Source organism: Sphaeramia orbicularis, chromosome 12, assembly GCF_902148855.1.
Source record: "Sphaeramia orbicularis chromosome 12, fSphaOr1.1, whole genome shotgun sequence".
In the NCBI taxonomy this organism is placed as follows: domain Eukaryota; kingdom Metazoa; phylum Chordata; class Actinopteri; order Kurtiformes; family Apogonidae; genus Sphaeramia; species Sphaeramia orbicularis.
Window position 1 is genome coordinate 62,126,673 of NC_043968.1, and position 22,863 is coordinate 62,149,535.

Consider the following 22,863-nt stretch of genomic DNA (forward strand, 5'->3'; position numbering starts at 1 on the left):
TGTAGCGTCATATTACAGACTTTTTCTTATTATTAGCACACCCTTTTACCCTACCTTGACCACCACATCTGATGCCATCACATCTTTAAGGTCTTTAACTGTAGCTCCAGCCTGAGTGTACTGCTCATCAGGGAACTTGGAAGACTCTCCGGCTCCAGACTCCACAACCACATTAAAACCCTGTTTGATGAGTGCCTGGACACCAGCGGGAGACAGTGCCACACGCCGTTCATTCTGGAAAATCTCTTTAGGAACGCCAACTGTGAGCTGCTTATATGGAATACCTAGAAAGACAAAAGGAAGCAATGGAGTGAAACATAGGGACAGCCTTGATTCAGCCATATATTCTCATCTCATCCTTGAAAAATGTCCGATGTGTAGAATATAGGGGGATATAATATATCCCACTATGGGTCTCGCAGTCAAAAACAAATAATAATAATTAAAAAAAAAAAAAAAAAAAAAAACATAGTAGAGGACTTATGAAGTATTGTGGTATCATGGAAATTGTTCTCACTATTACCACCACACATGAAAAATCAATCATGTTTACGGGCACGGTAAAGTGCTGAGTTTTTATTAATATCAAGTTTAATTAAGTATATTGGTGTTATTTCACTTCATTCAAAGGAAGAAGCTGCACCATTAAAGGTTGAGGTTAGTAAAGAGAATATGACACCATTAATAGGAAACTAAATTAATACAAATCAAAATATTTATCATGGTTAGTGTCATCTGCCGAAATGTTGCATATTATACTTTTTTATATATATTGTTTTTCTTTTACAAACACCATTTCTACAGTATTTATCAAAATATTTAAGATATTTTTCATGAAACTAGCAGCTGAGCTTAGATGAGAATCTCAGAGGAAAACTAAGTTAACCCCGAGTTGTGTTTACTATAAATAGTGTAGACAGTGTACAGTGGCCTTTATCTGTTGCACATGGACGAGGCCTGTCAGCTACACTACTGACTCACAAAAACAGCAGTTCTCTCCAGTCTGGGAATATTCTGTCACAAGGCCCATTATATTTTAGAATGAAATTGGGTGACTTAAAAGGACAAGCTTTTCTTTGTTGACTGAGATTTTTACTATTTTCAGCACAAACAGGCACTTAAAATGAATGAGAAAAACAGAGAGGCTTAATACTAAAAATATAAACTGTTAAACAAAAACCAAAACAACATAAAATAAAAACTAAGAAAAAGACTCTGAATAAACTGATTTAAGTATAGTTCAACACCTTTTTTAGTATTCTAATTCATCTTCATGTAACATGCAGGTCACATGACAACTTGTCTTATGGAAAATTCCACTGCAGCTGTTTCCTACTGTCTCTTAATCTGTACACAAACATAAGAGCCTCAGACAGGCCTGTACTTTCACCCTGCTGTGGTGACCTGCCTTTAACAACTTTTATTTCACAAAAAAAAAAAAAAAGAAAAAAAAAAAAAAAAGATCCACATCAAAATGTTTTAAAAAGATAACTACTGATAATTTATTGCAGAACAAGAAAGCACTGCAGCTGATTAAACTTCAGCAGTGGTGGCTGAATGTATGTCCTATGTGACTTATGTGACTCAACAACTTTCAGCCTTCACACTCTTATGAAAATCAAGCAGTTATGATAACAGGTACACAATCCCATGGCTATTATGTTACAGAGAGATAATGCTGTTTAAGTTAAAAAAAAAATGAGTAGACAGACACCAGTAGATAAAACATCAAAACATGACTATTCAATCAGCAAAGACCTGAGATCATTTTGTATTTATAGTGGTTTCTAAAGATCCTGGTATTTCAATGGTCCTTCAGAAGAGGGGATATATGGGTTATGTCCAAACATTTCTGTATAGGCCTGCATAACCCTGCAAAGAGCAAATACACTGTTTGACACCGTGAGGCCAATATGATTAAATTAACATCAATTCATTTGAGGGTAACTAGCGGCTACCTGGGCCCTCATCTCACAGACCAAATATTCACATGTTGACATTTATTGTGGAACTTATTGTGTTGTTTCTGTTAGGGCTGTGTAATTAATAGGATTGCATAGCAACTTGTCTCAGTCATTTAAAACTTCATGTTTAGGGAAATTTGCAGAAGTAGGAAAAAAAAAAGTGTTGTAAATAATAACCTAAATGATAAAATTTGCTAGCCTAAGTTTTTGTATTTTTTATGCAAGAACGGTAGTTTGTATGTTTCACATGAAAAACAGAGATTTTAAAAAGAGTAGTCTCTGTTTCATTGACAACCAAGCAAGTTGACTCATTTTAATCCAAAATGCATTTGCAGTATAACTCAAAAAACATATAAAGCATATTTTCTATATTTGTTTGAAATTCTTGTTGCTCCAGAAATATTTACAGTATTTGCAGGTTTTACAGTCAACAGTTAGTTCCAAATTCAGCCTGATGCAGGACAACACTACCTGATACTAATATAATGTAAGTCTACATGTGTAGGTTTCCTTGATCTATACAAAGTATTTTCTTCTCTACTTGTCTGGGAGTCTGTAAATTGATACTTGTGTATCACAAATAGACATTGCCAGCTGTTACTGGAACTAACCGAACTGCATGAATGTCAACCTGTTACTGTGTCACTGCAAACTGGGTCGCCAACAGCCCTCAATCATGCAGTATATACAGACAAAAAGCACCTGGAACCAGCTGCGACTGGCTTTCATAGCACAAACAGCACATCTTTCTAGGTACTGAAACAGAAAGAGGGCACAGTGCGTATGGGAAAACACCTCAGCGCTGCAGTGCACTGGAAGTGACCTTGGAATTTAGAATCAGGCAGCAGCAGTGACCCTTAAAATAGACTTCTAACAGGAATTCTGAGATAGAAGCAAAGTAATGGAGTATGTGTTTGGTTTTAATGCCCATTTTGCCAAAACTGTTGATTACCTTCTTCAATATTATAATTCACTGACCTTGAAAAGGAATAAGTGCAAAACCACAAGCAATGTGTCAAGGAATCGACAGTTAATGCACTGCTCTGTAGAAGCATAATTACATTTACAATGGCAGATTATGTTTCAGCAGTTTCACAAAGACAACCTAGACATTCAAACAAAAGGCATACTTGTCTGCTTGTATAAACACTGAGTAGCACCACTGTATCAAAAACCTGTCCTCAGTGTCAATTCAAGAAGCACTCTAATGATTTGCCATACTACTCCTGTTAGACAGATAAATGAGGACATAAGAATTCACATAGAAGCTACAGATGGCGTTACTCCCATCTAGCTATCAGAACATAAATATGCACAGTATCTGTTAACTGTCAGCAGCTGGTTTAGAAATGTGTTGAGGTCAAGTTCTGACAGAAGGGAACCCTGGTTCCATTTGCCCAAACAACAGTAAAAAATACTATTTCTGTTACTAGAAAAAACAAAGAAATGCTTGAAACTGCAAACTGTTTTGATATTAATTTACTAATTAATCGTCAACAGACACTGATCAAGTGAGGTTTTGTCACTTATTTTAAAAAAATAGGAGCTGTATATTTTCCTGTTTTGCATGTCTTTGTATACGTTTTTTGTAAGTTTCACCATGCCATTATAAGGAACTAAGCAGTAAATCTACTTGCTATCGTTTGTGGGTGAAGTGTCACACACCTAAAAAAAGAAAGGCTATGGGCATTGTGGTTATGCAACTGCAGAATAAGAGCACAAAATGCTGATCAGAACTAAATCTAAAATAGTTTAACAAACTAATCGTGATGTAAACTAATCAACCAATATATGAGTTTTTGATTTTTATGACAGGGGTCAAACTTTCAACAAATGAAATGCGCAAAGCCTAACAATTAAATAGCTGCATTTGTAAATGTTAATTATATTTGCTGAAATATGGATTGAGAGGTTTCAAAGTCTATGCAACATTGGCCTTGGTATGTGTCAAAAACAACCTCCATATGCTTGTCTTGTGTGCTGTACACACAAGAGTCATACTGTTATAGGTCACATTAGAGTTTGCAAGATCATATGACCTCCACGAAGATCCTTCATTTGTTCTAAGCTCCTAATCACACTTAACTGCACTACATGAATTACTCGCTAGAGTTTTGACAAAAAGTATTGCATCCATTGTCTTATTGTATTTACGTTAACAATTTAAACTACATGATGAATGACTCATTTTACTGTTTGTGGCAAACGTTGCATAGGGATGCTTAGTGTTTTACCTGGACTGGCACACCGTCCCAGAGCTTGGTGGGTCCTGAAAAAGCGTATGCATGGGGTTTTAACGGCGTGGCTACTCGGTAGCTTGGAGAGCCCGCTGAACACAGGGGATGAGCAGCTGGTTGCCACAACACGCAAGAAGCTCGCCATGGTGCATACACACCCGACACTCACACACCAGGAGGAGCTCAACAGGACAGACAGCACCCCTCCTGGGAAGAAACATGAGAGATAGGTGAGAGACGAGGGCAATGAGGACAATAGGAAAACAGCAGTGTTAGTATTTTCTGCCCACTTCAAATTTCCTTTTAATATCTGGTGACTGCCCTGCACATCTGAGTTTCGTCATGTTTCTTGTAGACACTAGTAACAGGCTGACAGCTATGGCCTACATTAATACAACAGTACACACTGACTAATACAAGATATTCAATCCAAAATGCAACAGTTACTCACATCTCTCATGATAAATCCTAAAAGGGTTTTCCCTATAATCATAGAAGCATAATGTTAAAGCCTCTCCAAAGAGCAAACTGACAACTGCGATGACTACTCGGAGCCCAAACAGTGAGTGTCTGAGGCATTCAGCACATGAGGCAGCATGTTTATTTAGAGTGAAGATAATGGAACAAGAATAGACTGGGAGAGTTTGGTTGGCAGAGCAGGGTTAAAGCTGGAACTGACTGGCAAAAACTACTCTGTCTGCACCCTGTTTAGACTGTTTCAAATTAAAAACTACAGACTGCTTCTATTTGAGAGCCAGATTACAAATTAAAGTGAATAACAATGTAAACTAATGCACAAATTAGCCCTGTATAAATGGTTAAAGATAAAAACAACATGTTGTGGTCGCTGTAGAAAAGGCTGTCAGATGGAGCTCTACTCTTTATTGCAAACTTCTCCCTTGGAATACAAACAGGATCAAGAGGAACATAGTGTTATATTATAAAATGAAAAGGCAAAACAATAACATGTAAAGCAATAAGACTGTACAAATTAAACATTTGCATTGATTTTTAAATTAACCTTATCTTTTAATGTGGCAGTTGACAACATGTCAGAAAGTGGAGGCAAAATTGATCTGTTAAACTGATTTGGATAACTTTGACCTTGAAAAACATCATATGATGGAGAAATTCTCCAATGAAGTCAAACTGATGATCAAATCCTAGATAAATTTTGACGTGTTTGCTTGAAAAACTCATTCACCAACTTAATTCATTGATAAAAATTAGTAGTATTAGCAGAACCTTTGGCAATCAAATATATGGCAGTAAATTTCTGGCATTACCACCTATGTGCTGATGCTATAAACGAAAATGAAAATGTTAGCAAGCCAACAACATCTGAAAGAGCAGATGTTCGTTTGGTTAAGCAAGTCAAACTGAGAAAGTGCCCAGAAAGGAAAACAGTACAGCTACTTTCACTAACATTTATGGTCCTGAATGACTTTCACTGTTCCCATAAACCTTTGGCCTTTGACTGAACCATAGAGTTGGCGTCAATGACCACTAGCTATTTTGACTTTCTATGAGGGACACTGTCTTCACGCAACCGCTGTATGTTTTGTCATTCATAGACCTGACGGCGATTAATAACTTCTTGCTAACCCTGTAGCGTCTATTTCCGGGTGCAAACGTGTTTATTCCACGCGCTTTAATGCCACGGTATTGTCAATATCCAGGTGGGGAGCAGCTGCGGAGGACAACTTCTCTCTTTTTTGTCTCCTCTCACACGGCTAAATGTAGCGGGCTGTAAGCTAGGTTAACACTGGCTAGCACTGCTAACGGCTACAAATTTACATCTGCATCGCGCGTGAAGGTAACGAATGAACCAAAAAGCCTCTGACACGCGCACACACAAACGCAAACCGAAACAAATGCACGAGGAAAAGTGAAAAGAGCAATGACGTTTGAGAGAGATACCTCCACTGACCTTTGCAGACAAACCTGGCTCTGTGCAGACCAGGCGAACTTTGGTACGAACCGGAAGATGTTTGTGGAAGCGGCCAGCATCGGGATATTATTGGATAGTCAGAGACACATCAGAGGATATGGAGGATTTTGATGCGCTGTCATGGCACTTGTATCCAAAAAATAAAAAGACAGGACACGTGTCACAGAAACCAAAACAACAGTCCATCAGTGTGCACTAATGAGCATTTAGAGTGCATTCATTTGACTTTTATGTCATTATACCAGGCATAAAGTGTACAGCTCAAGTATGTAAATCAAAAGGAAACATATTTGTCTAAACAGTCTAAGTACAACTACAGAATCTATACAATTTATCGAGAGACATAGTGATATTCTTTTTCTGTTTCAGCTCTGACTATAATAGATATCAAAAGATCCAGTGTAATATCGTGATTATCCACTGAGGGGCGCTCTTTCATTTTTATTCACCCATGCACTCAAAATAAAAACTTCATAAACTGATGTTTTTTGTTTTGTTTTTTGGGGGGGTTTTTTCTCCAACATTTCTTTTAAACATTCCTGAGACCCAGTAAGTAAAAGTTTTGGCTTTTTTAATTTATTTATTTATTTATTTTACATTAAACAATTGAAGGAAATATCATGGCAGTTTTTTTTTGCCAGACACTCTTTATTTTTTTTTTAAATTTATTTGAACTTTTTGAATTTTTACCCTCTGGCAGACGTTTCCAGACACTAAAGGCCAGCACAAACCATATAAAAAAAATATTTATTATCCTAGAGCCATAATTGCACTGAATACTGCTGGACAATAACTAATTGTGTGGAATTCTGAATGTTGTCCAGAGTATATGATGATGTTTTATATGTCTTTTATATTCCTAGTAACACTTTTTTTATGCTGCTTTTTAGATATTTATGCCGTCAGGGTTCTCCTTTTATATTTTAGTTTTTATACTCTTTTATGTACATTATTTATACTTTTTTTAATGGCACTTAGGACGATTGCACTTTTTTAATTTTGTTGTACCTGTACAATGACAATAAAGACATTTTTTTAGTGTGAAATTTTTTTTTTTTTTTTGAGTAAAGTTGTGAAATTCTGGTCTCTACAGAGGACAAAAATACATTGGATGGTTTCAGGAGGATATGTATCTTGACAGTGTTTTATCCCAGCTATATGAAGACTATTTTTTAGGTTTCATGAGTGCTAGAAATGTTTAATAAAATGTAAGCAACAGAAAACCGATTCCATCACTATAAGAACAGAGTATTTTTTTCTTTTTTCTTGTTACAAAGTGATGCTTTCCTTTTATGATATCTGCTAGCTACACACTATTCTGAGTTTCTTTAGGTTTCTTGTAGACACCAGTAACAAGCAGACAGTCATAGCCTGTATTAATGCAACAGTACGCAGTAATAGGAGAAATTAGATAAAATATCTGGAATGAAGATGATAAAATATAAGCAAGTAAAAACAAAGTCTATCACCACATGAAAAATGTATTCAAAAACTATCAGGATTCATTGCACCTGAAACATTAAAAACATAAAGCAGCAATAATGCACATCAGAGCCCTTAAAATCAGATATTAGTCACTAAAACTGACCTGTATTTGAGTAAAATCTTTTTTATTGATAGGAAGAATGCTATTACAAAAACTTGGCATTACCCTGAATCTACCAGCCCAGGGACATTTATGATGGAAAGGATGGATTTTTTTAAAAATAAGACTTAAAAAAAAAAAAAAAACGGAGGACGCTACCTTCCAGAGATGTTTAAAGTAATTTATTGTGACTATTTTAATTCATGAAGTGACCTACTGTTATTTTTGGTTTATATTGTAAAAATGTAAATTGTACTGAAAAACTGCACAAAAAACTTAAATAAAATCTGATACATTAGTATTTTTTATCATGGGGTTAAATTTTGAAATCTTTGCTATGCAAATGGTTTGTGACAGCACGTGTAGGTTTATCTTGCCCCACTGATCAGTAAATGTGTAACTTATGTTTGACAGACTGCAGTACGGTTTCACTGCTTGTGAAGGCAGTGATAATGTTGGCTCCCATTAAACCATAAATTTTAACACAGAAACATAGCTTGAGTCTGTAACTCAAGGAAACAGGAACTATTAGATACTTGTCTGTTTATGTCGTCTTCATCACATCTAGTATCTGGTCACTCACTGCACATGCAGCGTACAATGTTCTTTCACACTCAATGATCATCTGTTTCTCTTTATCAGGCTCAGAGATTGGAATGCATTGTTGCTACACCTGTTTCTCATTTTATCCTACAGAGTACTCTTATAATTGTGTTGGTTAACTTTGGCATCTTTGATTTTCCCCCTATAATTTCTTTCCATTTCTTTTTCCCCCTCTTCTGTGTAGTAAATCCACCATTCAGGCTTGTCATTTTGAGAACAGAAACAACATAATTCCGCAAAATCATTGTTCTCAGACCAGAAGTGAGACCAAGTCAGTGTTTTGCAAGTCACAAGTAAGTCAAGTCTTTGTCCTCAAGTCCCGAGTCAAGGCTGATGTCTCAAGTTCGAGTCCCAAGTCAAGACTGTAAAGTTCCAAGTCGAGTCCAAGTCCTAAACTTTGAATTTCAAGTCTAGACAGAATTAATAAAGGTATTTAAAAATTATAAGAGAGTGCCTTGGTTTCTTGTATTTTTTGTGCACTTGTAAACAGTTTTATCCTGATAATTCTGTTGTTTATCTTCACAGACAGCAATACAGGACCATTTACAAAGAAAAATCAAACACCAACAGTTTACATTTAATCTATTTATTGATTAATTCAGATGTACAAAAACAAGAAGGAATCATATAAGTGTGACAAAGTTTGTGGTGATCCTGATTTAAAACAGTTCAGATGAGTCCATTGGTTCCATGTGTATCATCTAATAGTTCAGTCCATGGTGTGTGTTGCGTCCTGTGTGCTGTTGTGGCTCTGGGTGCTGCTGCCTCCTTCTGTCTGGGTTTTCTCCTCTGAGCTCCTGTTGATGGGAACTTCTCTCTCAGCCTCCTCAACACATGGAGCTTTGTCTGCCTGGATGTGGAGCTTCCCATCTGGACCCAGGTAGCAGCTGAGGGTTTCAGGCTTCACCCCTTCAGGCAGATCCAGCTCCTGTCTGAACTCCTGGCGTCTGTAAGAGGAGCAGCCTTTGGCGTCCTCCTGCTTCTTCTCCGTCTTCCCGCTGACTCTCAGCTTCCTGCCCACCTGCCTGACAGACAGCTCCTCTGGGGAAAAGCCTCCAGTGTCCAGGCTCAGGCCGAAGCGTTGTCCATCTGTGGTCAGCTGGTAGGAGAGCGGTTGGAGGGCCACGCTGGTCTGGAAAGGCTCCGTCTGCTCCGGGGTCTTGTGTTGAAGTGGCTCCATCAGCTCCAGACGACTGCGCAGCTGCTGTAGGTTTGTGAGCAGTAGATCCTGTTGGTAGAGCAGAGGTGTGACCTGTGGACGCAGACTGAGTACAGGCCAGTGGACGTCCAGGAGTGGACTGAGACCAGACCGCCACCCATGAGAGCACAGCATCTTCACAGAGTGTCCACTGTTCAGTCTTGTAGTTGTCAGCTGTTGGTGGGTTGGGTTGTTTTGTGTCTCAGCAGTGGGACTGTCTCAGCTTTTATATCCTGACTGGAGGACGTCCAGAGTCTTCAGGAACTTTCTGTGATTTTCCAGAGTCTCCACTGGGTGGAGCTGTTTCTCAGATACAGTCATGTTACTGGATTCTTCCTGTCTGTTCTTGAGCATTTGATTTATTTCATCATTCCATTATGCAAAATATTATCAAAAAAATAGAAAAATTCCCATTTTCTGCTGTGACTGACTTCTTCATTCTGCCTAAAAGTTTTTCAACAATACACAACAACAAGTATAAGAAAAACAACAATAAAATAGTAAATGTTCTTCTGCAGTGATGATGTTACTGGATCCTTTTGTGTGTTCAGGATGTCTGCCCTTTACCCTCTGACTGGAGAGAGTTCTTTTCCTGAATCCATACTCACATGAAATATTGATTTCTCGAAGGCTTAAATTATATATTTTTTATTGATAGAAAATACACAGCACATTTACTGTAAATGTACTTGTGACAGATTTGTATCACAGTGTTGGTGTGTGATACATGTTGTGTTTTTTCTTTGGCAAAACAGGAAAATTAGACACTTGCCTGACAGATATTTTTCAAGGCTTTAAAACTATTTGCAGGCATCTATTGGGAATAAAGAGAACAATAGAGAAAATCACACACACACAAAAACCCTTTCACTTTAGTTTTTTCTTTTATTAAGCATACTTATATCTTTAGGCCTACATACTAGATATTTTTTCTGCCAATAAATGTGTTATTGTGATAAATGAGACATTTTAGTAAAAGGTTACATTTTATTTTATTTTATTTTATTCTATTTCATTGTGACTTAATAACCTGAATGACTGAAGGAAACAATGTATTCTGTATTTATCCCTGGAGAAAAAGCAAAAATGTAGGCAATGTTTTAGACAAAGACTTACACCTGAGCAAAGGGGAAGAAGATTTTAGCTTCAACACTGAAATTAACAGGTTCCACAAATATAATATTTGGTGAGGATGGTACATTGATGATGTTTGTTAGTTTTGGTCGGGGTCAGAGACTGAACTACATGAATTTTACCAAATTGTAAATAGTCTCAATCCCAGTATTAGGCTTTCACTGGAGTACAGCCAAGAAAAAGTCAATTTTATAGATACAACAATACATAAAGACAGTCTAGGAAATTTACATCCTACTATGTTTAGAAAGCCCACCAACAGAAATACTGTTCTACTTGGAAAAAGCTGTCATCCCAAGTGGCTCAAAGAAAATATACCATTTGGTCAACTACACAGAGGCTGTAGAATCTGTGACCAGGACAGTGACTTTGAGACCAAATGTGGGGAGATGTTAGCCAGGTTCCAGGTTAGAGGGTACAACAAGAACACTACTGGGTTAAAAATGTTAACAGGGACTCCCTTCTGGAAAGAAATCCATCAAAAACTACGAAGGAGTGTGTCGTTTTTAATATGACAAATAGTTATGAGGCTAACAGAGTAAAATAAATCCTTAAAAGGAATTGGAGTATTATTAAAAGTCATGCTGCTCTAAAACAAATGTTTCCAGATCCAGCTCTTGTTAGCTTCAATAGATGCCCCACACTCCAGGATAAACTGGTCCACAGTTACCAACCCCCTGTTTCCAAAAGGACATGGCTTGGATCCAGACCAATGGGCTCCTATTAGTGCAACACATGTAACCATTGCAACAATATTTGTCAAACTAGAACATTTCTGAACTATCATTCACACAAGGAGTACACAATCAAGCATTTCATCACCTGTAAAACAACTTTTGTTTTTTTCAGGCAGGTCTGCCAAATTTGCAAAGTATTTTACATCGGAATGACCAAAAGGCGCCTACAGGACAGACTAGCAGAACATAAATACGCTATCTGCACAGGTAACACCAACGATCCTATGGCCAGACACTTTTTGGACTTCCACAATAACAGTCCTGCCAGCCTCCAAGTACATGGAATAGACCACATACCGGACACAATACGTAAAGAAAACAGGCTTAGAAAACTACAGCAAAGAGAAACATTCTGGATTTACAAACTTCAGGCAACTAAACACCCTGGACTGAATGAAGAGCTTGATTTCACTGTGTTTTTATAGAAGTTTATACTTTTCTATTGATTGTTCACAGTTTTTGTTTTGGTTTTGTAATTTGGTATCAGGGTAAACACTACTATCTGGTGGTGTTTTTTAGTCACTTTCCACATAGATTTACTTCCCACACTTCCTTTGACAGATGCAGAAGCCCTATTGGGGGAATGCTTGTATATATTCTCACATGGTATATTTGACTCTTGTTTATCCTCCTGATGAAGGCCAGCAGGATGAAACACACTGGGACTCAGTGAGGTCCACTGACACAAGACATAATTAATAAAGGTATTTTAAAATTGTAAGAGAGTGCCTTGGTTTTTTGTATTTTTTGTGCACTTGTAAACAGTTTTATCCTGATAATTTTGTTGTTTATCTTCATAGACAGCAATACAGGACCATTTACAAACAAAAATCAAACACCAACAGTTTACATTTAATCTATTAATTGATTCATTCAGATGTACAAAAACAAGAAGGAATCATATAAGTGTGACAAAGTTTGTGGTGATCCTGATTTAAAACAGTTCAGATGAGTCCATTGGTTCCATGTGTATCATCTAATAGTTCAGTCCATGGTGTGTGTTGCGTCCTGTGTGCTGTTGTGGCTCTGGGTGCTGCTGCCTCCTTCTGTCTGGGTTTTCTCCTCTGAGCTCCTGTTGATGGGCACTTCTCTCTCAGCCTCCTCAACACACGGAGCTTTGTCTGCCTGGATGTGGAGCTTCCCATCTGGACCCAGGTAGCAGCTGAGGGTTTCAGGCTTCACCCCTTCAGGCAGATCCAGCTCCTGTCTGAACTCCTGGCGTCTGTAAGAGGAGCAGCCTTTGGCGTCCTCCTGCTTCTTCTCCGTCTTCCCGCTGACTCTCAGCTTCCTGCCCACCTGCCTGACAGACAGCTCCTCTGGGGAAAAGCCTCCAGTGTCCAGGCTCAGGCCAAAGCGCCGTCCATCTGTGGTCAGCTGGTAGGAGAGCGGTTGGAGGGCCACGCTGGTCTGGAAAGGCTCCGTCTGCTCCGGGGTCTTGTGTTGAAGTGGCTCCATCAGCTCCAGACGACTGCGCAGCTGCTGTAGGTTTGTGAGCAGTAGATCCTGCTGGTAGAGCAGAGGTGTGACCTGTGGACGCAGACTGAGTACAGGCCAGTGGACGTCCAGGAGTGGACTGAGACCAGACCGCCACCCATGAGAGCACAGCATCTTCACAGAGTGTCCACTGTTCAGTCTTGTAGTTGTCAGCTGTTGGTGGGTTGGGTTGTTTTCTGTCTCAGCAGTGGGACTGTCTCAGCTTTTATATCCTGACTGGAGGACGTCCAGAGTCTTCAGGAACTTTCTGTGATTTTCCAGAGTCTCCACTGGGTGGAGCTGTTTCTCAGATACAGTCATGTTACTGGATTCTTCCTGTCTGTTCTTGAGCATTTGATTTATTTCATCGTTCCATGAAGCAAAATATTAAAAAAAAAAAAAAAAAAAATTCCCATTTTCTGCTGTGACTGACTTCTTCATTCTGCCTAAAAGTTTTTCAACAACACACAACAACAAATATAAGAAAAACAACAATAAAATAGTAAATGTTCTTCTGCAGTGATGATGTTACTGGATCCTTTAGTGTGTTCAGGATGTCTGCCCTTTACTCTCTGACTGGAGAGAGTTCTTTTCCTGAATCCATACTCACATGAAATATTGATTTCTCAAAGGCTTAAAATATATATTTTTCATTGATAGAAAATACACAGCACATTTACTGTAAATATACTTGTGACAGATTTGTATCACAGTGGTGGTGTGTGATACATGTTGTATTTTTCTTCAGCAAAACAGGAAAATTAGACACTTGCCTAACAGATATTTTTTCAAAGCTCTAAAGCTATTTCCAGGCATCCATTGGAAATAAAGAGATCAACAGAGAAAATCAGAAAAAAACTTTTTACTTTTTTCTCTCATTAAGCGTACTTATATTTTTAAGCCACCATATTATATATTTTTTTTCTGCCAACAAATGTGATAGTGTGATAAATTAGACATTTTAGTAAAAAGGTTACATGATTTTTTAAATAATTTTTATTTTATTTTATTTTGACTTAATAACTCGAATGACTGAAGGAAACAATGTATTACATATTTATCACAGGAGAAAAAGTGAAAATGTACGCAATGATTTAGACAAAGGCTTAAACCTGAGCAAAGGGGAAGAGGATTTTAGCTTCAACACTGAAATTAACAGGTTCCATAAATATATTATTTGGTGGGGATGGTATATTGATGATGTTTGTTTGTTTTGGTCGGGGTCACAGACTGAACTACATAAATTTCACTAATTTGTAAATAGTCTCAATCCCAGTATTAGGCTTTCACTGGAGTACAGCCAAGAAAAAGACAATTTTATAGATACAACAATACATAAAGACAGTCTAGGAAATTTACATCCTACTATGTTTAGAAAGCCCACCAACAGAAATACTATTCTACTTGGAAAAAGCTGTCATCCCAAGTGGCTCAAAGACAATATACCATTTGGTCAACTACACAGGGCCTGTTAAATCTGTGACCAGGACAGTGACTTTGAGACCAAATGTGGGGAGATGTTAGCCAGGTTCCAGGTTAGAGGGTACAACAAGAACACTACTGGGTTAAAAATGTTAACAGGGACTCCCTTCTGGAAAGAAATCCATCAAAAACTACAAAGGAGTGTGTTGTTTTTAGTACGACATATAGTTATGAGGCTAACAGAGTAAAATAAATCATTAAAAGGAATTGGAGTATTATTAAAAGTCATGCTGCTCTAAAACAAATGTTTCCAGATCCAGCTCTTGTTAGCTTCAATAGATGCCCCACACTCCAGGATAAACTGGTCCACAGTTACCAACCCCCTGTTTCCAAAAGGACATGGCTTGGATCCAGACCAATGGGCTCCTATTAGTGCAACACATGTAACCACTGCAACAATATTTGTCAAACTAGAACATTTCTGAACTATCATTCACACAAGGAGTACACCATCAAGCATTTCATCGCCTGTAAAACGACTTTTATTTTTTACAGGCTGGTCTGCCAAATTTGTTAAGTATTTTACATTGGAATGACCAAAAGGCACCTACAGGACAGACTAGCAGAACATAAATACGCTATCTGCACAGGTAACACCAACGATCCTATGGCCAGACACTTTTTGGACTTCCACAATAACAGTCCTGCCAGCCTCCAAGTACATGGAATAGACCACATACCGGACACAATACGTAAAGAAAACAGGCTTAGAAAACTACAGCAACGAGAAACATTCTGGATTTACAAACTTCAGGCAACTGAACACCCTGGACTGAATGAAGAGCTTGATTTCACTGTGTTTTTATAGAAGTTTATACTTTTCTATTAATTATTCACTTTTTTTTTTTTTTTTAAATTTTGTCATTTAGTATTAGGGTAAACACTACCATCTGGTGGTGTTTAGTCACTTTCCACATAGATTTACTTCCCACACTTCCTTTGACAGATGCAGAAGCCCTATTGGGGGAATACTTGTATATATTCTCACATGGTATATTTGACTCTTGTTTATCCTCCTGATGAAGGCCAGCAGGATGAAACACACTGGGACTCAGTGAGGTCCACTGACACAAGACATAATTAATAAAGGTATTTTAAAATTGTAAGAGAGTGCCTTGGTTTTTTTTTGTTTTTTGTGCACTTGTAAACATTTTTATCCTGATAATTTTGTTGTTTATCTTCATAGACAGCAATACAGGACCATTTACAAAGAAAAATCAAATGCAAACAGTTTACATTTAATCTATTTATTGATTCATTCAGATGTACAAAAACAAGAAGGAATCATATAAGTGTGACAAAGTTTGTGGTGATCCTGATTTAAAACAGTTCAGATGAGTCCATTGGATCCATGTGTATCATCTAATAGTTCAGTCCATGGTGTGTGTTGCGTCCTGTGTGCTGTTGTGGCTCTGGGTGCTGCTGCCTCCTTCTGTCTGGGTTTTCTCCTCTGAGCTCCTGTTGATGGGCACTTCTCTCTCAGCCTCCTCAACACATGGAGCTTTGTCTGCCTGGATGTGGAGCTTCCCATCTGGACCCAGGTAGCAGCTGAGGGTTTCAGGCTTCACCCCTTCAGGCAGATCCAGCTCCTGTCTGAACTCCTGGCGTCTGTAAGAGGAGCAGCCTTTGGCGTCCTCCTGCTTCTTCTCCGTCTTCCCGCTGACTCTCAGCTTCCTGCCCACCTGCCTGACAGACAGCTCCTCTGGGGAAAAGCCTCCAGTGTCCAGGCTCAGGCCAAAGCGCCGTCCATCTGTGGTCAGCTGGTAGGAGAGCGGTTGGAGGGCCACGCTGGTCTGGAAAGGCTCCGTCTGCTCCAGGGTCTTGTGTTGAAGTGACTCCATCAACTCCAGACGACTGCACAGCTGCTGTAGGTTTGTGAGCAGTAGATCCTGCTGGTAGAGCAGAGGTGTGACCTGTGGACGCAGACTGAGTACAGGCCAGTGGACGTCCAGGAGTGGACTGAGACCAGACCGCCACCCATGAGAGCACAGCATCTTCACAGAGTGTCCACTGTTCAGTCTTGTAGTTGTCAGCTGTTGGTGGGTTGGGTTGTTTTGTGTCTCAGCAGTGGGACTGTCTCAGCTTTTATATCTTGACTGGAGGACGTCCAGAGTCTTCAGGAACTTTCTGTGATTTTCCAGAGTCTCCACTGGGTGGAGCTGTTTCTCTGATACAGTCATGTTACTGGATTCTTCCTGTCTGCTCTGGAGGATTTGATTTATTTCATCGTTCCATTATGCAAAACATTATCACAAAAATAGAAAAATTCCCATTTTCTGCTGTGACTGACTTCTTCATTCTACCTAAAAGTTTTTCAACAATACACAACAACAAATATAAGAAGAAAAACAACAATAAAATAGTAAATGTTCTTCTGCAGTGATGATGTTACTGGATCCTTTAGTGTGTTCAGGACCTTTGCCCTTTACTCTTTGACTAGAGAGAGCTCCTTTCCTGAATCCATACTCACATGAAGTATTGATTTCTCGAAGGCTTAAAATATATATTTTTTATTGATAGAAAATACACATAACATATTTACTGTAAATGAACTTGTGACAGATTTGTATCACAGTGGTGGTGTGTTGTGTTTTTTGTTTAGCAAAACAGGAAAATTAGACACTTGCCAGAAAAAGCAATTTTTTCAAAGCTTTAAAACAATATGCAGGCATCTATTGGGAATAAAGAGAACAATAGAGAAAATCACAAAAAAATTTCACTATTTTTTCTTTCATTAAGCATACTTATATTTTAAGCCTATGTATTAGGTATTTGTTTCTACCAACAAATGTGTTAATATGATAAATTAGACATTTTAGTAAAAAGGTTACATAATTTTTTGTATCGTGTTTATTTTATGTATTTATGTATTCCTTATTTATCACAAGAGAAAAAAAAAATGTCGGTAATGATTTAGAAAAAGGCTTATACCTGGGCAAATGGGAAGAGGATTTTAGCTTCAACACTGAAATTAACAGGTGCCAACAATAGCTCTATTATTTGGTGGGGATGGTATATTGATGTTTGTTTTGGTCTGGGTCAGAGACTGAAATAACCAAGGTGCTTTGGCTGTCACAAGTATGGACATGTGGCAAATGTATGTAAAGGCAAACAGATGTGTAAGATGTCTTGACGACTATCAATATGGGAAATGTGGATCCCGTGTTAAGCCAAAATACTGTATCAGTGAAGGGGGGGGGCATAGTGTAGCATTCTGGGGTGTGAGGCAATGAAGCGAGAGGTGACAGTGTAGTAGATAAAAATGAAGGAGAGAGTCTCATATGCTGAAGCAGTTAAGATGGCTGGACAGAAGTCTGGTCATAAGCCTAGTGAAAGCTGTAGAGGTCAAAAGATGCAAAAGGAAGCATGTGTTGTACAAGAGGTGGAAAAGACAACGGTGGAGGAGAAAAAGAGACTGGTAACATTCATTGCGAGAGTATTAAATGCAACTGCCGATGTAAAGTCTAAAACTGAAATAGTCACTTCCCCCTAGGCCACGCCCCCCTAGGTCAGACTGGGTGGCAAAAACAAACCGGGTCAACATGGCGGAGCATAGCAGTAACTACAGCGAGACCGGGAAAAATGTGGAATATAACATGAAATTAAAGACACCTGTACTCGACATGGATCCATACAAGCTACCAAACAACAAGTGGTCTACAAACATCGACATGTGGCCGGAAATCACGTATCCTGACATTTATATGAACCTGATTTCAACGCTGGGAAAATCCCCAATGCAAAGGCTGAAAGCATACAAAAGCCAAAGAGTTGTTGACATCCTCGTCATTGTTAATTAGAGGATTACAGCTGGTGAGTGCTTTCAATTCAACATACTATTGTTTTTGAGGTTTTGTGTCAGTGCAGACGTATTTTCTTGGCGGTGATTTCCAAGGTAAAGGCCCAGCAGTAGTGCTCACAGTTCACTACTGATTTAGTTGAACCCTTAGTATTGACCCAAGTGAGTGGATGATCTACTGGTACTGTGGAGATTTAAGTAGGGTTAACATCAAATACTTGATACAACACAGCTACAACAGCTTTGTTGTTGAGTACCCCCTTATTTGGAAAACTAGGTTAGCCTCAGTTTAAGCTAGTTTACAAATCATGTAGAGCACAAGGTTCAGAATCACACAACTGAAGACAAAAACGTAACATAACTAAATGACAGATACTAACATTAAGAGCTTTACTAAGATGTAACGTTGGTCAAAACGATATGTAATTTAAGGTATGATTTTACACAAGAATACAGCATAAATTAACATTACCTGACACAAAATGGCAACCACAAATCCAGGTTTTGTTGCCTGGATTCCAGTTATTTCTACGAATTGCAGTGATCCATCTGCTTCTTCTGTCTTTGGCTTTAGGTAGCCGGTAAAACGATAGCTCCAAGTGCTTTTTAAACCTATTTGTGCAATCAATGGCATAACAGCTCTTCCCCATTTTTTAGACTGTTCTGAAGTTTTCTCAGTATTCAAGCCAAAGCCGCTACTCATCTCCCGCTTTCTGCCACTCAGTGGGCGGAACCACGGTGACTTCCACTAGCGGTGACGTCACGTGCATACCCTCTATAGTCAAAGTAGCTGTCCATCATCTGGGAATGAAACATGTAAGGTGGGAAGAAGTCAGAGATGAGTTGTGTATCCAGACCAGTCAAGAGACACAATGTACTGGTTAATTCTGATAACAATGTTAATCCTACAAAGGAATGCAAGAAGTCTGATAGCTAATGGTCAGGTGTTAGGGCACAACACACTAGCATGGACTCAAATGCACAAGACGATCAGGCATGAGATGGATTTCAATGAATTTATTACATTCTTCAGTGTTCACAGGGGAATCCAGAATTACAAAAACACAGGAACTAAAGGAGGGAGCAAAAAGTGCTGAATAAATAACTCAACAAAAATAGAAAAACAAGAAATAGCCTTGCTGCATTAAACTCACACAGGATAATTCAAGGAATAAGATTCAAGGAGTCTAGTAGGTCTTCTCTGGGGAAACAAGAACAACGCACTGACAACAGACAAAGGGAGAGAGGAGAATATATGAGGAGAGCAGGGATCACAGTCAGGTGTGGGTAATCGACAGGAGGACACCAGGTGCAGGCAATGAGGGAATGAGGGGTGACAAAGACAAGTCAGAGTGCTGACAAAACAGGAAGACGAACATCTTCATCAAAATAAAACAGGAAGAGACGTAACAAAAAAACCCTAACTAAAACCCTCAACTAAATTAACACAAACGCCACCACTTGACATCAGGATTTCAAACAGTTCATCTACAGTCAAAAGGATAGACCAGAGGTGGTGTGTATCCAGGAATTATGGCTAAAACCAAATTTTGACTTCATAATAAAAGGATATGTAGCAATCAGATGGGACAGGGTGGATGAAATAGGAGGGTGCTGTGCCACTTTTGTGAAGGAGGCAATACCCTACAGCGAGGGTCTCAAACATGCGGCCCTGGGGCCAAATGCGGCCCGTCAGAGGTTCCGATCCGGCCTGTGGGATGAATTAGCAAAGTGCAAAAATGACACAGTCAAGGCTGTCGCACTCATTTTAGTTCAGGTTCCACATACAGACCAATATGATCTACAGTAAAATAATAACAGCGTAATAATCTACAAAAAATAATGACTCTGTATTTTCTTCTCAGTTTGATGTGAAAAAAATAATTATGTATACGTTATGTCTATAAATAAAGACAACTTCAAATTTTTGTCTTCGTTTTAGTGCAAAAAATAACATTAAATTATGAAAATATTTACATTTACAAACTATCCTGTAACAATAAAATGTGAATAACCTGAACAAATATGAACAACCTGAAAAGTCTAAAGAAAATTAAGCACAATTTTAACAATTTTCTGCCTGTTACCCAGTGTTTAGTGTCTTTGTAGATCCAATCCATAATGCACATGTGTAAATGATAAGTTGAGGCATAATATTGTTAAAATTATACTTATTTTTCTTAAGAAATTTCAGTTTTTTCAGGTTATTCACATCTTTTTTTGTTTGAATAGTTTATAAAAGTAAGTATTTTCTTAATTTAATGGGAGTTTTTTTGCACTAAAACATACACAAAAATTTGGAGTTGCCATTATTTATAGGTTATTATGCTGTTAATTTGCTGGTATGGCCCACTTGAGATCAAATCTGTCTGAATGTGGCCCCTGAAAGGAAATGAGTTGTGAGACCCCTGCCCTACAGGATTGTTCATATTGAAACTGAGATGGAGCTTGAGGTTACTGATGTGCGGGCAGAGAGAAAGAAACTGGTGATTATTAACTTCTATAATCCATGCAGAAGGTTAGAAAGTAACAAGTTTGAGGAAAATTAAGGTATAAATAAAAAAAAGTGTCATTTGGTGTGGAAATTTTAATGCACACAATCCACTGTGGGGAAGTGATAGAACTGATTACAGTGGCCAGATAGTGGAAGAAGTGCTAGATGGGAAAAACCTTGTCTATATTAATGATAGAGGCATACGAATAGATGTGAACTCCAGGCAAGGAATCCATGTTGAATCTTATACTTATGACCAGTACCTTAGCTCCATTGTGTGAGGGACCGTACATCAAGGAGGGACCTCTGGGAGTGATCATTATCTAATATCCACTAAAGTAAATATAGCAACAATACAATCCAATGAAATCACATGGACCTGGTTATATGTGTAGAAACAGAAATCAGAAAAGCACAACCTAATAAAGAATCGGTAATTGCAGTTTTCTTTGATGTAGAAAAGGCTTAATAATATGGTGTGGACAGAGGGAGCAATGATTAAATTAATTAATATAGGAATAACAGGTAGAATATATAATTGGAATTAAAGATTTTTTATTTGATATATACAAGGAAGAATTGGAACTGCATTATCAGAGAGACATCTGGTTGAAAATGGAACTCCTCAGGGCAGAATTCTTAGTTCAATACTCTTCTCCATCATGATAAATGATGTCTTCACTCAGGTTCAGGGTGAGGTTGGACGATCATTGTTCGCTGATGATGGGGCCTTGTGCAAAAGGGGGGGAAATATCAATCATATCGGGAATAAAATCCAAGAGGCAGTTATAGTAGTGGAGAACTGGTCATATTCCTGGGGATTTATGTTCTCAATAGAAAAAACCAAGGTAGTAATGTTTACATGAAAGAGAGGAGTTAATGCCGTGATAAACATGCATGAACATAGAATAGAGCAAGTTAAAGTAATTCGATTTCTAGGGGTGAGGTTAGATACAAGGCGAACATGGAACGAACATGTTCAGAAGGTAATTGATAAATGCAAAAACATATTAAATGTAATGAGATGTTTGACAGGGCTTGACTGGGGAGCAAGTGGACCTGCTATCAAGATTTTGTATGTAGCACTAATTAGGTCAGTGCTGGATTACGGGTGTATAGTTCATGGATTAGCATCAAAGACCTCAAAGAAACTGGAGGAGATACAAGCTCAAGCCTTGAGACTTTGTTGTGGAGCATTCAGAACAGCTCCTGTGTCTGCTCTTCAGGTGAAGATGGGCAAAATCCCACTGCATATTAGACATAAACAACCAATGGTGAACTACTGGGTAAATTGTAAAGGACATTCTGAGATCAGACATCCATCAATGAAGGTGCTTCTCCCATGTTGGGAGAGAGTTAGATCTGAGCAGAAGTGTTTTGCCTGGAGCAGTGAAGAAATAGCAAGAGCCATGGAAATAAATCAGAAAAACTATACCCCTGCAGTGCCATTAACAGTTATGCCACCTTGATTGTTTTCCTCAGTGACCATTGACTTACATTTCCTTGGAAAGCAGTTTAAAGAATGTGGAAGTATTGCAAGTCTGGTTGAAGATAGAATACAAACAATATATAAAGAGTATGTTCCAGTGTATACAGATGGATCTAAGGATCCTAGTTCAGGAAGGACAGGTTTTGCATTTAGTATTCCTAGTTTATAAGTTTCTATTAAAAGATGACCTTCAGATCTTCTCTTAGTATTCAATGTTGAGATGTTGGCCATAGCAACAGTACTGAAGTGGATAGAAGAGATGCAAATTAAAAATGTTTTTGCCCAGATTCATATTCTTCTTTAATGTCATTGCAGTCATTTACATCTGAGAGTAGGCAGGACTCTGTAAATTAAATCTATAAAAACCTCCACAGACTTATTAACATGAATCATGTAGCAAGAATAGGATACCAAATTATTTAAGAATGGAATGTTGATTTATTGATTAATTTAATTATATATTTATAATTAAGCTTAAACTTAAATCAACCCAAAACAATAATTTGGAAATCTTGCAAAGATGATAGTTTGTTGACTGCACAGTGAACCCGAGCGTGAAAAGGCAGTACACAAATAATTGACTGAGATTGGATTTATACACATATAAATAATTTATTAACTAAACTAAGACACACACATAACATAAAGACAAGAGATAAATACAAAAATAGGGAGCAGGAGAATATGGACAGGAGAATACGTAGATTAAGTTGGCAG

The 22,863-nt window shown here is 38.2% G+C and overlaps 4 protein-coding genes across 4 annotated transcripts in view; all 4 read right to left on the bottom strand.

Annotated features, from left to right (window-relative positions):
• nnt (nicotinamide nucleotide transhydrogenase) overlaps nt 1-6,231 on the bottom strand; it is a 38,465-nt gene extending 32,234 nt beyond the window's left edge. Inside the window, exons 1-3 of the mRNA XM_030148909.1 lie at nt 6,132-6,231; nt 4,199-4,408; nt 55-284 (exon numbers count right to left, since the gene is read on the bottom strand). Coding sequence (XP_030004769.1) covers nt 55-284; nt 4,199-4,346 — 378 coding nt within the window. The 5' untranslated portion in view covers nt 4,347-4,408; nt 6,132-6,231. The remainder of the gene's footprint in view (nt 1-54; nt 285-4,198; nt 4,409-6,131) is intronic.
• A 2,679-nt stretch (nt 6,232-8,910) lies between these two features.
• LOC115430029 (heat shock protein 30-like) lies at nt 8,911-9,732 on the bottom strand. The gene has a single exon (XM_030149900.1). It carries the CDS (start codon nt 9,671-9,673, stop codon nt 9,050-9,052), a length of 624 nt encoding a protein of 207 aa, XP_030005760.1. The 5' UTR covers nt 9,674-9,732; the 3' UTR covers nt 8,911-9,049.
• A 2,542-nt stretch (nt 9,733-12,274) lies between these two features.
• On the bottom strand, nt 12,275-13,072 carry LOC115430053 (heat shock protein 30-like). The gene has a single exon (XM_030149928.1). The coding sequence runs from the start codon at nt 13,015-13,017 to the stop codon at nt 12,394-12,396; it is 624 nt and encodes a 207-aa protein (XP_030005788.1). The 5' UTR covers nt 13,018-13,072; the 3' UTR covers nt 12,275-12,393.
• Nucleotides 13,073-15,599: 2,527 nt separating this feature from the next.
• Nucleotides 15,600-16,413, bottom strand: LOC115430046 (heat shock protein 30-like). The gene has a single exon (XM_030149918.1). It carries the CDS (start codon nt 16,356-16,358, stop codon nt 15,735-15,737), a length of 624 nt encoding a protein of 207 aa, XP_030005778.1. The 5' UTR covers nt 16,359-16,413; the 3' UTR covers nt 15,600-15,734.
• Nucleotides 16,414-22,863: the final 6,450 nt, after the last annotated feature.